This window comes from Astyanax mexicanus, chromosome 23, assembly GCF_023375975.1.
Source record: "Astyanax mexicanus isolate ESR-SI-001 chromosome 23, AstMex3_surface, whole genome shotgun sequence".
NCBI classification, from domain to species: domain Eukaryota; kingdom Metazoa; phylum Chordata; class Actinopteri; order Characiformes; family Acestrorhamphidae; genus Astyanax; species Astyanax mexicanus.
The window spans coordinates 31,957,704-31,973,585 of record NC_064430.1 but is presented as its reverse complement, the minus strand read 5'-3'; the positions used below and the strand labels follow the sequence as shown (position 1 = coordinate 31,973,585).

General features: G+C 39.6%; 1 protein-coding gene across 2 annotated transcripts in view; it reads left to right on the top strand.

The window, feature by feature from the left end:
• tcf12 (transcription factor 12) overlaps positions 1–15,882 on the top strand; it is a 226,883-nt gene that overhangs the window by 133,115 nt on the left and 77,886 nt on the right. For both annotated transcript variants that reach the window (XM_049471013.1, XM_049471014.1), the window contains exon 6: positions 7,470–7,531. In XM_049471013.1, the coding sequence (XP_049326970.1) occupies positions 7,470–7,531 (62 nt within the window). The remainder of the gene's footprint in view (positions 1–7,469; positions 7,532–15,882) is intronic.

Below are 15,882 nucleotides of genomic sequence, written 5' to 3'. Positions count from 1 at the left end.
TGATCTGGTAGTAGAAGGTAGTTAGTTAGAGGTGTTAGGAGAGTAAGAGCTCTTTGAAGAGCTCAGTCTTCAGGAGTTTATTAGAGATAGTGAGAGATTCTCCTGATCTGGTAGTAGAAGGTAGTTTGTTCCTCCATTGGGGAACTCTGTATGAGAACAGTCTGGAGTGCTTTGTGTGAATGTTTGGCAAAGCGATATATATGAAGTGACCAGGTGTAAACACGGTCTACACATTTGTTGATTAATGATTTCAAATTCTTATAGCTGTGCTCCAGAATCTAGTATAAAAGACCTTTCTTGGAGAGTCGAGACAGTTACTCCAACAAAAGCAGGATAAAGTATTTTTAATACTCTTGATTTGTAATTTAAAGAGTGAAGGAGCAAGAATCCCAAGACTTTTGACCACATACTGTATCACCCTTTTATTTAACAGTTTCAATGACAGCTAAGACATTTAAATTGTGTCTAATAAAATATGAAAAATTGTATTTTAGTAAGAGTCTCTTATACAGTTCCATTTACATTTAAGGTACTTTGCAGATGCCCTTTTCCAGAGTGACTTCATTGTTTAACTTTGAAGATATAAGAACCATAGCTAGTTCTTAGAGACTCGAATCAGAAAAAGACATTAAGCTTTGATAATGTTTAAACACTTGGAGAACAGTGTTATTTTAGGCGGATCTTTGAAAAGACGAGTTCAGTTGGAGTTTAAAGACTGAGTGAGAGACTGTTCTCCTGTTCTCTAAAACCCAGTGGAAGTTTGATTGGTGGATCTGATCTGTACAGTGCTCTTAAACCACTCAATCTACCATCAATCTACCATTCTGCTCTGAGATTTATTACTGGCAACCCTTACACTACTCACCACTGCACACTATGCGATAGAGCTGGTTGGTCCTCACTAGCTGCACGAAGAGAATCTCATTGGCTAATTTTTATCTATAAATCACTCTCTGGGCATTTGCCATCTTATATCTCTTCACTGATCTTAATTAATAATAATACATATCAGACTCGCTCCAGTGGCTGGATCACCTGATCAGATACCAAGAGTTTTTAGTGAACTGGAAAAATCTGCTTTTAGCTACAGAGAGAGAGAGAGAGCAGCACCAGCTCAGCTCAGCTCACTGGATCACTGAACCATTTTAAACTTTAGTTTCTAATCACCATCAGAAAGTCTGTGACTGTTTTAAATGACTTTTTTTATTAGTTTATCTATTTTCTTATATTATTTATATATTTTTTATTTATTTTATTCATTTTTTTTGTTTATTTATTATTACTTTTATTTTTTTATTCATTTTAATGTTTTGTATTTTCATTCTTGTTCTTAGTTCTATCACTCATTTAATCACTTATCATTTTTTTATATTTTACTTTACTTCTACTATTATTTATTTACTTATTTTATATTTTATCATTTTTTTATTTTCATTTCAAATTTGTATTGTATTGTATTTAGAATTTTCAGTTTTACATATATATTTTTATTAAATGTTGATTTAAAATGCGTACTTTTATTTTTTTATTTGTTATCTATTTATTTTTTACTATTTTATTGCTTATTATTTCTAAATCATCATTAAATGTGTTCAATCCCTTTGATGTTATAAAGGCTCGGCAACATTGTAAATGAGGGTCACCCTCAATGTTTCTTCCCGAGTGAAAATAAAGGTTGATTGATTGATTGATTGATTGATTGATTGATTGATTGTATTGACTGTATATCTCTATCGCGTGGTTGTTATTAGAGATGTTAGAGATGATGTTATAGACAGTGATGTTTACACCATGTCTGTATTTATCCCACTTAAACCAACACCACTACCGTTGTTTTTGATGGTTTTAAACGTGTGTGTGTGTGTGTGTGAGTGTGAGAGTGAGTGTGTGTGAGTGTGTGTGAGAGTGTGTGTGCAGCAGTGAGAGGAGTAACCCCTGGGAGGTGCAGTTGTTAGCGCTGGGTGAGCATGCATGGCGGCGCGCTAAACAGTTAAACGCATGTTTACGGTCCGGCGTCCTGAGGGACACCGCGCCGCTGATCGAGTTAAAGTCCCCTGACGTGTTACAACGCATCACTGCCCTACACTACAGAGCATCGTGCAGGCTGGAGGAGCTCTGTGTGTGTGTGTGTGTGTGTTCCGTGGACAGGGACAGACTGAGCGGATGTTTTTTATGAGCCCTGCTGCACTCAGGGTTTGAAACAACAACACAGCCTTATAAATAATTCAGCTCGGACAGAGAGTGTGTAACCAAACACATGCTGCAGATGAATATTTCAATGCTGGACATAAGTGTGAATGCAGTGTGTGTGTGTGTGTGTGTGTGTGGTTGGGTGACGGGCTGATTAAGACCTTTGTTTGATGGTAAACATTTAAATAGACTTGTGTTTCTTTCTATTAATGTAGTTTAATTGAAGGTATATAATACAGGTATAAACTGTGTCTGAATGTTTGCAGACACTCCTTTTAATGAATTCATTCAGCAACTTTAGGTTGTACCCATTGATAATACACAGTGCACACACACCCAGATCCACACACACACACACACACACACACACACACACAGCATAAGTTTCCCAACACAGCCATACGCTATTATATAATTCAAAAACTTTTTACATTCTGTCTTCTGTCAAAAAAAGACTGAATAAAAATATATTGAACATAAAAATTTCACTATTAAATCAGTTTAGATATGAGAGAGAGCGTCTTTCTTGCAGTGGTTGGTGTCTCTATAGTAAATAAAACAAAAATAATAAATAAAACAGGAACTAATCTTCAGTAGAAACCAGTGGAAAGTCAGTGGAGTAGTTCTGAAAGAATGTGAAAACCTGTGTTTTGATTGGTAGTTACTGTTGCATGTGACTGTATATTTGCATAAAATTGAGCGTCGCTCACTCTGATAAAAAATTAACTTCTGGTCACTGTGGGGCTTTGAGTGTTGCTGTGATAACTGTAGTCTAGTTTGTCCCGCCAGCCCACCTTTTTCTTCTACTTTTTCACTCCCTCTCTCTCTCTGTTTCACTGCCATGTGTAGAGAGTGTGACTCATACACTTGTGTTTATCCTTCTTTATTCTTTATCTCTCGTTGTTCTCTTCTCTGGATTGAAAACGATTGAAAATTGCAAAAGCACACCTCAGGAGACTCTGTTTGTGGCTTGCAGAAATGGCTTCTTTCACATCACTCTCCCATACAGCTTCTCCTTGTGTAAAGTGCGCTGTATTGTTGACCGATGCACAGTGACACCATCTGCAGCAAGATGATGCTGCAGCTCTTTGGAGGTGGTCTGTGGATTGTCCTTGACTGTTCTCACCATTCTTCTTCTCTGCCTTTCTGATATTTTTCTTGGCCTGCCACTTCTGGGCTTAACAAGAACTGTCCCTGTGCTCTTCCATTTCCTTACTATGTTCCTCACAGTGGAAACTGACAGGTTAAATCTCTGAGACAACTTTTTGTATCCTTCCCCTGAACAACTATGTTGAACAATCTTTGTTTTTAGATCATTTGAGAGTTGTTTTGATGAGCCCATGATGCCACTCTTCAGAGGAGATTCAAATAGGGGAACAACTTGCAATTGGCCACCTTAAATACCTTTTCTCATGATTGGATACACCTGGCTATGAAGTTCAAAGCTCAATGAGGTTACCAAACCAATTTTGTGCTTCAGTAAGTCAGTAAAAAGTAGTTAGGAGTATTCAAATCAATAAAATGATTAGGGTGCCCATACTTTTGCACCGGTCAAATTTTGGTTTAATGCATATTGCACATTTTCTGTTAGTACAATAAACCTCATTTCAATCCTGAAATATTACTGTGTCCATCAGTTATTAGATATATCAAACTGAAATGGCTGAAACACCCAATTATTTACAACTAAAAATGATTAAGATTAATAGGGGTGCCCAAACTTTTTTATAAGACTGTATGTCTGCAGTTTTGGGGAGATCATCATGCTAATGTTTACACTTTTCTTCTCAGTAAATATATTGCAGTCTGTAATTAACTACCTCAAGGGGTCGCTATGCAAAACTCACTAAAACAAGCTCAGCTTTAGCTTTCTGAACTGTTTGTTAAAAATAAAATGAAAAGAAAACTGGTTTATTCTTGTGTTTTTAGATTTTAATTCATATCCCTGATTTACCAAACTGTGATCTCCAAACTGCTGTACTAACTGATCCATTACTTTTTGTTGTTCCAATACAGTGTTATTAGATACAGTGAAAAATGACCCTCACTCCACTATTACCTGTTTTATTTTATATCAGTGATAGAGTACAGCCCTATGACTTCCTCCATGCAGAGAGCATGGATTGAATCACAGAATTGAAGAATAAAAGCGCTGATGTTCTGATATAAACCTGGAATATGCATAGAAATACACAGATTAGGACAAAAAACCTGCTGTAAGTAAATTATAAATTTGTTCTTAGAGTATCTATAGGTACTGCAAATCCTGAAATGCTGTTTTCCGTGCACATATGTTCACATACGTCACGGTGTGTGTGTGTGTGTGTGTGTGTGTGTGTGTGTATACCTGGCCATCTGGTGTGGGAATGTCCTAAAAACTAGCTTTGAGTAAATGCCAAAAGCATCAGAATCAACATTGTGACAGTACGTAAAGTTTGATTATGCTGTATTTGATCAATTAACTAAAAGTGTAAGTGTTCTGGGTGTGTGTGATGAATGAGGGGCTCAAACACTGCATCAATACATCAAACGAGCTCCTCACCACAACTTTCACTACACCACACTACCTGCTTACCACCCTACAGACCCCACCACCACCACCACCACCCACCTGCAGCCAAGATCACATCAACACACTCACACACACTACACACACACACTACACACACATACAGTTACACACACGTACACACAGTTATGCACAAACACTTATACACTACACACACACACAGTAAGTACACACACAGTTACACACATACACTACACACACAGTTACACACACATACACATACTACACACACACACAGTTACACACATACACTACACATGCACAGACATACAGAATTAAACACACATACAGAGTTACACACATACACACACACTTATGCACAAACATATATACACTGCACACACACACAGTAAGTACACAAGCAGTTTTACACACACACTACACACACATGCACAGAATTACACACACATACAGAGTTACACACACACACAGTTATACACACTTATACACTGCACACACGCACAGTTACGCACATACACTACACACACATACACTACACCCACACACAGTTACACACACTTACATATACACTACACATAGGGCTGCCACGATTAGTCGACTAGTCACGATTATGTCGACTATTAAAATAGTCGACGACTAATTTAATAGTCGATTAGTCGTTTTTTTTTTTTTTTCTTTGTTTTTCTCTCCAAACTGCTGCGACTGCCTTTCTGTCCTGGACGCACATGCGCAGTAGTGGAAACCGGGGTAGGTAGTGGACGACATCTCAGGACATTATACAGACAGGCTCTGGTTTCATGGCTACCCCGCTACAGAACTCAAAAGTGTGGGATCACCAAGAAAATAAAAGTGAAACGCGTGCAATTCAATATCTGCAATGAAGAACTTGCCTTCCTCGGCAGCACAACCGCGATGCACGAGCACCTGAAAAGGAGGCATGTTGTGGCTGATTAAATGACGAAGAAGCTAAATTGCTATTTAGCTGCTAAAATTAGCGTAAACAGAGCGTTAACTTAGTACTTAACTTACTCATCTTGATAGCTTTAAAACAGAGGTCACTAATAGGCGGACCGCGATCCGGATCCGGACCCAGACGTTGTCGCAAATGCCGTCCCAAACCGATAAACTACAGAGAAGGATTTCATTCTGACAGTGGCTTCTGTTTTCAGTGCTTTTCGGTGCAGTAAACTCACAGATCAGTCATGTGTGGTGTAAAATCACCAAACGCTCTCCTCTGCCAATCAGATCTGTGCAGACCGCTGCCCTGTGTACGGTAATGTACACAATATCTGGACAGAGAGGCATTTTTTATTAATATACTTTTTTTTCATAATAGTTCAAACAACCTCACGGTTGAGATGTTTCATAAATGCCAGTGCCTTATCCTTATTTTACACAGTTGTTTACACTTTATGCTAAACAGTAAAATAATTGTCTGTTACAACAAGCTGCATATTTCATTAAAGGTTTAATGAACTATGATTTTAATTGTTTTTATTTTTAGTTAGCATATAGCTGAAATCTAATGTTGGTTGTATAATAGCAGCTGCATTCTATTGTGATAAACTGTGTTTTATATTCAATTAACGCATGATCCGATTAGTCGACTAATCATAAAAAATAATCAGTGATTAGTCGACTATAAAAATAATCGTTTGTGGCAGCCCTAACTACACACACACACACTACACACACACACAGTTACACACACTTACATATACACTACACACACATACACTACACAAACAGAGTTAGACACTTATACACACATACACACACATGTGCAGCCAAAACCAGCACCCACCCTGCCCCTAAACCTGTGTATGTGTGTGTGTTTGTGTTTATATAGAAGTGTGTGTGTGTGTGTGTGTGTGTGTGTGTGTGTGTTTGTGTATCAGATGAGAGTATGCATGTTTTTTCTTTTCTAACTTTCTGAATCCTGAGCTTTTCCCCGGAGTAAAGAGGATTTAGCTGCAGTGTTTCGGGGCGAGGGTTTGGGAGTGGGACAGGTTTAATATACGACGCTGCCGGAGCTGTTTATCATTTTTTTGCATTGGAAGTCTGTTGTTTAGGGTGTTTTTTGTTGTGCAGAGGGTAAAAGTGCTGAGTTTAGATGTGGTGGAGTGTATGATTCATGTGGGCTGTGAGCTGTGCAGTTTTTATTCCTGTGGTTTTCTCTTTTATTAATTCTTCTTCAACTGCAGGATAACTCCTGTCTGTCCCACACACACACAGTCTCGTGGATAGAAAAAGTCTGTTTATTGGCAGAACATAGAGGTACAATGGGTCAGTTTATTGGACAACCCTATAATTTACTTTTAATGGAGAATCTCTATTCAAACTGGCCCAGTTTGCATCACGTAGAGCTATTTAGATTGTTTTGTTCTTCCATATCAAATTAATATATTTTTTTTGTCTTGTGAATATACTGAAACATTAACAAACAGCACCATCTAAATCTATAAAACATGCAGACTACAAAAATTGTGCAGTACTGTATGTTTTTATAATAGTAAGCAGCTCCTTTCAACCTTACCAGCAGATTTTATATTAAACATGATAAAAAATGTGTACAGATTTTTTTTTATTTGTGAATGTGATCATATAAACTTTAATTAAAGATCAGCTGTGTTTGATTATTGTCTGTATATATGGTAAATGTGTATTAAAGTTAAAACGCTGATGTGTGCAGTGTGTATTTGTTTCTGATGTGTGTGTTGTGTGTGTGTGTGTGTGTGTTTCTCTGCAGGAAAGTCTGAGAGAGCTGCGTTCTCGGCGTTTGGGAGGGAGGCAGGTGTTTCTGGCTGTCAGGTAAAAACCTCAGCTTCTCCATTCTCACTCTCACCATGCTTTCACTACCGCCGGTATTAATAGTGCAGCCCTGTGCTGATCACCCTCACCATTCATACACATCAAACACAACAACACACAAAACCACAGTTACACAACACAGATCACACCATACATCACATATATCCCCAACATACAGTGCCCTGAAAATGTTTTTGCCCCCTAAAGATTTATTTTGTTTTTGATTTTGTATCAGACAAATAAGTAAATATAAAAATATAAATGATAATTGTATTTATTAAAGAAAGAAAACTATCCAAACCAATCTAGCCCTATAAGAAAAAAGTGTTAGCCCCTTAAATATAATAACTTGGTTCTGTCACTCTTGGCAGCAACAACTGCAATCAAGCTTTACTGATAACTGGAAATGAGTCTTTCACATTTCTGTGGAGGAATTCTGTTTCACTCTTCTTTACAGAATTGTTTTAATTCAGACACACTGGAGGGTTTTCAATAATAAACAGCCTGTTCTGATGTGACCTTCTGGATGAGTTGTCCATGCCCTTATATCCTCACTGTGGTCCTCTGGAGTCTCAAAGCTTTAAAAATGATTTGTTGACCTTTTCCAGACTGATAGATGATCAATGCCTTTGTTTTCTCATCTGTTTTTAAGTTTCTTCAGATCGGGGTGTAATGTGCTGCTTTTTGAGATCTTTTCTCTGCTTCATGTTGTCAGAAAGGTTCTATTTAAGTGATTTCTTGATTCTACAGGTCTGGTAGTAATTAGGCCTGGTTGTGGTGTGTAGTGAAATTGAACTGTGAATAATCACAGTTCATTTTCTCAAAGGCCTAGACTGGTTTAGATATTAATTTTTCCTTAATTAATAAAATCATCATTTAAAAATGTTTTTTTTTAAATATTTACTCAGGTTATATCTGTCTGATGTTAAGGTTTATTTGATAATCTGAAAAATATTAGTATGACTAAAATGCAAAAACAAAAGAAATCTGCAGGGGGAAATATTTTTCACGCCACTGTATAACCCAACATATAATCCAGCATATACCCCAACATATACCCTAACACATAATCCAACATATACCCCAACATATACCCTAACACATAATCCAACATATACCCCAACATATACCCTAACACATAATCCAACATATACCCCAACATATACCCTAACACATAATCCAACATATACCCCAACATATACCCTAACACATAATCCAACATATACCCCAACAAATATTTATTATGTAGTTTATAATTACTGCATGTTTATAGATAGGTTAGATCCTGCAGGCATATTTGTGTGTTAGATAAAAATGTGCTTTATCATCATGGTAACTGAAATATAATCACTTTAATTAATTAAGAAAACTTTTTAAATAGTTTTTTTTTTTAATCAGTCAATCACTAAAGCTTTATTTATACTCAGATATACACTGATGTAAACACATTTTCACTGTAGATATGCAGTAATTACAAAACAAGTTTATATGATAAATAAATAAAAATAAAGCAGCTATAAAAGATACAAAATTATTTGTGAAGAGATCACAGTAAAGAGAGAGAGAGAGACACACACACACACACAGTATTAGATGATCAGATGATTTATAAATTCTGATTTTGCTCTGTTGCTTCATATGAACCCGTTCATGTTGGACTCACTGCAGGTGGGTATTCTCCTCTATAGAGATTCTCTGGCATGACATCACTAGTTTTCATGTGTGTTTAGTTCAGGTGTCTTCTCGTGATGAAACGAGTTAGTCACCGATTTCCCACAGTGTAAAATGGTGTAATTTGTGACCCCGTGTCGCTGATCAGTCATGTAGTGTGAAGGATTCACAATTACAGCACAACTAGTCGTGTATTGTGAACCTGGCATAACCTCCACTCAGTCGCTACGCTAGTCACAAGTGCAACACACACACACACACACACACAGAGTGTGTTGTAAGCGCTGTGTGTGCGAGTGTGTGGTTATGTGATAGTGAATGGTGCTAGTCAGAGCGAGTGAAAGCACTGCAGGCTCGCTTCATTCATAAAAGAGCTTTTTGAAAGGGAATGCCAGTTCAGACATTTTTGGTGTGGGAACTGGGGAATTTATGCTGGCCTGCAGCTGCACACATCAGAGCCTGGCACACACTCAGTTTGTCTAGTCGCTGAGGAAAAACAGGAAGGCCAGAAAAGCCGTTTTTCCCTGAGAGAATGTGGGAAGAATGCAGGCTGCGGGGCCGCTATATTAATGTTAGGAAAGCCTGCCAGATATTACCACCAAGGAAGAGCGTCTGCAGCGTGAGTAAAACCCAGCCAAGATCAGGTGCACTGCTTCTTAATACCAGTATAAGCTCAGTTCACTCTAACAGCAGTTTAATACCTTTATATATATAATATTTTATTTAAAATAAGCTTTTTACCAGAAGCTAAACACTACAGCAGTCAATAGCTGGGGTGGGACAAAATACCTGTGAGCATGTCTGCGTGGGGAATCCATTTCCCTTTCACAGTACAAAAACATGAAAAACATGTACTGTATTTTTCACACTGTAAGGCAGACTTTATATCCTTGAATTTCCCCAAAATCATCAGTGCGCCTTATAATCCGGTGTACTCCACTGAAGTACAGAGTTATACAGGAGATTCAGTTCAGTTCTCCAGCACTGAGACTGTAGCAGTATTAGCATTAGCCGCTAACTGTGCTAACCTTTCACAGGTGAGTATTATTAGCCTGTAGCCTGCTGCTAACTCCCGCTAGCACTGCTGGAGCAGCATTAACATTAGCCGCTAACCGATAGCTAAGCGCTATCTCTTTCACCGTTTAGAGTCAAAGTTTTTATTGTCATTTCAGCTATATACAGAGTACACAGTGAAACGAAACAACGTTCCTCCAGGGACAATGGTGCACATAAACACAGTGTAGACAGAACAATAAGTGCAACAGTACAAAAAGTGCAGACAGACAATACAACACCATACAGACAAAGAATAATAAATAACAAGACAGTGTGCAAATTATGTAGTGTGCAAAAAAGACCAGTGAGGTAGTAATTACTCTATTACACAGTGTGCAATAGAGTCCAGTGAGGTAGTAGGGTTTTTAGTGCTTTCCATTTTCTGGGGTAAGTGGGGTAAGAGTGTGTGTGTATGTACAGAAAAACCATCAGTTCAGTCTCTGCAGTTAAGGAGTCTGATGGCTTGGGGGTAGAAGCTGTTGCAGAATCTGGTCGTGCTGGACCGGATGCTGCGGTACCTTCTTCCCGAAGGCAGGAGGGAGAACAGTTTGTGTGAAGGATGGGTGGGGTCATTCACAATGCTGGTTGCTTTGCGGATGCTGCGGGTGGTGTAAATGTCCGTGATGGAGGGGAGAGAGACGCCGATGATCCTCTCAGCTGTCCTCACAATACGCTGGAGGGTCTTGCGGTCAGAGACGGTGCAGGTCCCAAACCAGGCAGTGATGCAGCTGCTTAGGATGCTCTCAATGGTCCCTCTATAGAAGAGTGTGAGGATGGGTGGAGGGAGACGGGCCTTTCTCAGCTTCCGCAGGAAGTAGAGACGCTGCTGGGCTTTCTTGGCTGTAGAGCTGGTGTTCAGGGTCCAGGTGAGGTTATCTGCTAAGTGGACACCAAGGAACTTGGTGCTCTTAACAATCTCCACAGAGGACCCGTCGATGTTGAGTGGAGAGTGGGTGTGTTGTGCTCTCCTGAAGTCAACAACCATTTCCTTTGTCTTGTCCACATTCAGGTGAAGGTTGTTGACTGTACACCAGTCTGTCAGCCGCTGCACCTCCTCTCTGTATGCTGACTCGTCGCCTTTGGTGATGAGACCCAGCACGGTTGTATCATCGGCGAACTTGATAAAGCTGTTAGAACTGTGTTTTGCAGCACAGTCATGAGTCAGCAGGGTGAACAGCAGAGGACTCAGGACACTGCCCTGGGGGGCCCCCGTGTTCAGTGTGATGGTGCTGGAGGTGCTGCCCCCGAACCGGACTGACTGGGGTCTCCCCGTCAGAAAGTCCAGGATCCAGTTGCAGAGGGGGGTGTTGAGGCCGAGCGAGCTTAGCTTCCTGGTGAGGTTCTGTGGGATGATGGTGTTGAATGCTGAACTGAAGTCTATAAACAGCATTCTGACGTAAGTGTCCTTCTTCTCCAGGTGGGTGAGGGAGAGATGGAGGGTGGTGGTGATGGCATCGTCCGTGGAGCGATTGGGACGATACGCAAACTGCAGGGGGTCCAGTGAAGAGGGCAGTTGTGTCTTGATGTCCGGAATGTTGTCGTTCAGCCACGATTCCACAAAAAACAAAACACAGCAGTCTCTGAACTCACGCTGGGTAGTTCGCTGGAGTCGGATGTAGTCCAGTTTATTGTCGAGGGAACAGACGTTTGCCAGAAAGAGCGATGGTATAGCCGGCCGGCTAGTACTAGCCTTTAGCCTCACGCGGATCCCGGCTCTCTTTCCGCGCTTCCGCTTTTGCTCGCACCGCTTGCGATGGCACTTCCGCTGGGCTCCGGCGTCAGGAAACACCGCGGGCTGCAGGCCTGGGTCTCTTAGCAGGCTAAGCTCAAGTAGCGTCTGCAGAACCTCGTCCGGTAGCGTGTTTTCTGGCTGATTTCTCCACTGTAGCAGGGCTACAGGACGAAAGGCTAACTAATATCATCCTGGCTTACTGGAACACTCAGGATTCCTCAGTGTAGCGCTATCAGGCAGCATTAGCCGTTATCAGTTAGTTGCTAATGCTAATGCTGCTGCACCCAGCCATAGTGGAAATCTGGAATCTAAGCTCACTGTAAATAAAGTGAAGTACTTTTCTCACTCAAATAAACGTTGTTCAAGAGAGAAATCTGGGTAGATTAACATCTATCACTTGTTTACCTGACTGAAAATGTTTTGTTTACTTAACCTAGCTTAGCTTTACAGGTCTTGCCACTCAGGTGCTGGACTAGAAGGAAAACATGGCGACACCATCTTTACTATTGTCGCATAATGCAGCTTAAAATCTGGGGTGCCTTAGGTTTAAAATTAGACCAGAAAATACATGTTTATTAATAACTGCCTCTTGTAATCCGGTGCACTTTATGGTGCAAAAAATCTGTTGAAACATGATTTTTTTTGGTCTATAAATGTGAATTTGGTGTGAAAGGGCCTTTATTCTCTGAAAAATGTTGTAATTGACTTGGTGAAAGAGTTGTGAAGCAGTGTGGAGCACTGTCACACTCTCACATTGCTAAGTTGTTGCGTATGTGTTTAATGGGTAATATGGTCATATGCATTATTGGTTGAATAATTGGACAGACAGTTGATTTATAGATGGGTAGTTAGAGTAATGAGTGAGTACATGGAGGAATAGAGGTACTGTGTTGATACTTGTAGTCTCTCGTGTTGTAGAAGCCTGAAAAACTCTGTTCCTCTGCCAACTTTACCCAGTAAAATAGGCGAACAATCCTTTCAGTGAGCAGAAAAACACTTTAGCTGAAACACTGGTCTCCTGTGGTCAGGGAGACATTAGGCATCGTGGTTAAATATTGTTTATAAGACAGATCAGATGCAGAATAACCAGTAATGTAAAATATTATTGTGGTATTTGTTGATTTTTATGGATATTTGTTGATATTTGTTGCTTACTTGGAATAGAAATGGTTTATAAGCTGCAGAAATCAATCAAATGTTTGACGGAGATGGAAATCAGTTGCAGGGTTTTTCCCAGATCTAAACAGCCTGTTGTTTATGAGCGTCTGTCACACCAGCACAGGCAGTGTGCTGCACACAGCGCGCTCTTATTGCATCATTTGTGCATGATGTAGATTTGGATATATAAATGAGTCACATACTCAGACTGTTCCCGCCAGCTGAGCCCCTGTGCTGAACAGCGCTCGCAGCCTGTAGCTCTAAACGGCCTTTCCTTCACTCAGACTAATCTGCATATTGATGACATTTAAGCCACTATACGAAATAAATAAATAAGTAAATAAATAAGTAAATATATAAATCTTATAGATCACCCGGTATATCCGTATCTGTGTGTTTATATGTCTGATGTACACAGCGGGTCAAAAGTTACAGAACACAGATCAAGATTTGTTCTGTTTATTTTTGACCATTTGAGCTCTGCAGGTTTAGTGAATAATCTGAAATCTGAAAATCCAGTGAACATCAATGAGACAAAAGTTAGCAGTAAACTGACATGCCTTTATAAAAATAATTTAAAATCATGCATTGTTTTAAAACTAAAAAGGGGTGCACAGATTGCTTTTTATAAAGCAATTTCCAAAACTAAACTTTCAAAATAAATGCAAAAAATAAAAATTGTAATTTACAAAGCCTTTGTTTGTAGTAAAGCAGTGCTGGAACAGAAACTGTATTCACTATTGCAGCACATTCACACTTTCATCATAATAACTAGAATCACAGAAACACAGAGAACTCTGTAACCAATAAAAGGAAAAGTCTTTTCTTTACAGAAAATACAGATGAAGTCAGATAGCTGTGAGTACTGTTTCCTACACCTTCAAAAGACTCTTGTCTTTTGAAGGTGAGAAAAATGGAGAAAACTGGAGAAAACTATTACAGGAAGAGTTACGTCTGGCTGACCCACATGGCAACAATGCCTTTAACTCATTGGACTAAAAATTTGAGGTCTGGCACGTGAAGTGCAGTAAAAAAGTCATTTATAATATAAGAAAATAAAAAGTAGCTTGTCTGGGTCATAAATCACTGCTGCTGGACTACTAAACTGTAGTTGTGTTCTAAAACTTTTGACCGGTACTGTATATGTGCAGAATTCCAGGTTTCAGGACATCATTGATGATTGACACCTTGAGTAAAGGTGCAGCAGGTGTGCTGTGTGTATCAGTCACAGGTTGAACACCCTATCGTTGTGTTTTACCTGTGTGTTGTTGTGTTTTATCATTTTACCAGTGTGAGTTAAAATACTTTGTGATGAATATTAATATTGTCGACCACAAGGCTCTTGTATTTTGTGTGCTATAGATAAGGCCATTGGATTATGGGTAATAGAGGGTTAGATTGTACAGTATAGTAGTATGGTCAGTAGTATGTGGTGGTAAAGTCCTCAGTACAGGAGCAGTCAGACTGAGTAAGAATGAGAGAGTTAAGTGTTTGAATGTTGGTGAGTGTTGGTGAGGATGCTGGATGCGGTTGCCGTAGCTGGTTGCCGGGCGCTGAAGGTAAATGCTGGGCTGGGCCCGTATCCCGTGAGGAGGATTAGACTGATTAATGCTGCAGGATGCGGCTGACAGATGAGTGCCATTATCCCCACAAATCTGCCTGACATTTCATAGAAGATGGCGATCGTTCAGATGGGATCCAGAGAAGCTGGATGAATCTGCAGATTGTTCACCAGGGGTGGGCGATATGATGATACCGTATTGTTATTGTGATAGATTAGTCACAGCAAGTTCCACTTAGGGCTGGGCAGTATGTATATAATAAATGTACTCAATTCATCTAGAAACTAATTTAATAATTAAACACAAATTAATTTAAAAGGCTCTAGTCTCCACATAACAAGAGCCCCGTCTCTCGCTACTTCTGACTGGTGATGTTTTACATGTTTACTGTGTTAAAACAAGCTGGTACGAACAGGAAACATGGCGACACCCTTACTATTATTCCTTTCTATTGTCGCTTAAAATGCGCCTTATAATCCAGTCAGTGCGCTTTATGTATGAAAATAGAACAGAAAATTGTTTAAGTACATTTATTGATAGTGCGTCTTATAATCCAGTGCGGATAGTCAGTAAATATGGTATGTTTCATGTGAAACTGACTAATGGACACTCCCAAAGACACGCCCATTACCTCAGAAACCTGTCAAACTTCATCAGAGAGAGGAGTGTGTAAAAAGTTTACAGCTGCTGGAGTTTCTGCAGCACTTTAGGAAAACAGCAGTAGTTTCTCAACACCTCTGCTCATTACACACACACACACACATACACACCAGGACACACAGCAGCATGCAAACAATATACAGAACACAACATAAAATAACATTGCTGCTCTCATAAGTGACCTGCTCACATACCTTTACAACATGAACAAGCAGCTCAGTTTCTTCTGATGAGAAGTGCAAAAGTGCTACACCAATCTACAGCAATCTGCCAAAGTCAGAGCACACCTGGACCTTAAATGATTAATTAAGAGAATTAGTTTATGCCTTTTTTTGTACATTTTGAGATGCACACGGAGTGCTTTTCCCGGCGTTACAATAGCAACAACACACTGACGCGCCCTAAATCAAGCTTTGCTGTGTGCAACTGCCGGCTTGTCTATTGATGGCTAAAATAGGGCTTCACTTCACTTCAAGTGTAGCTCTGCCTTCTTATGATACATATACAGTATT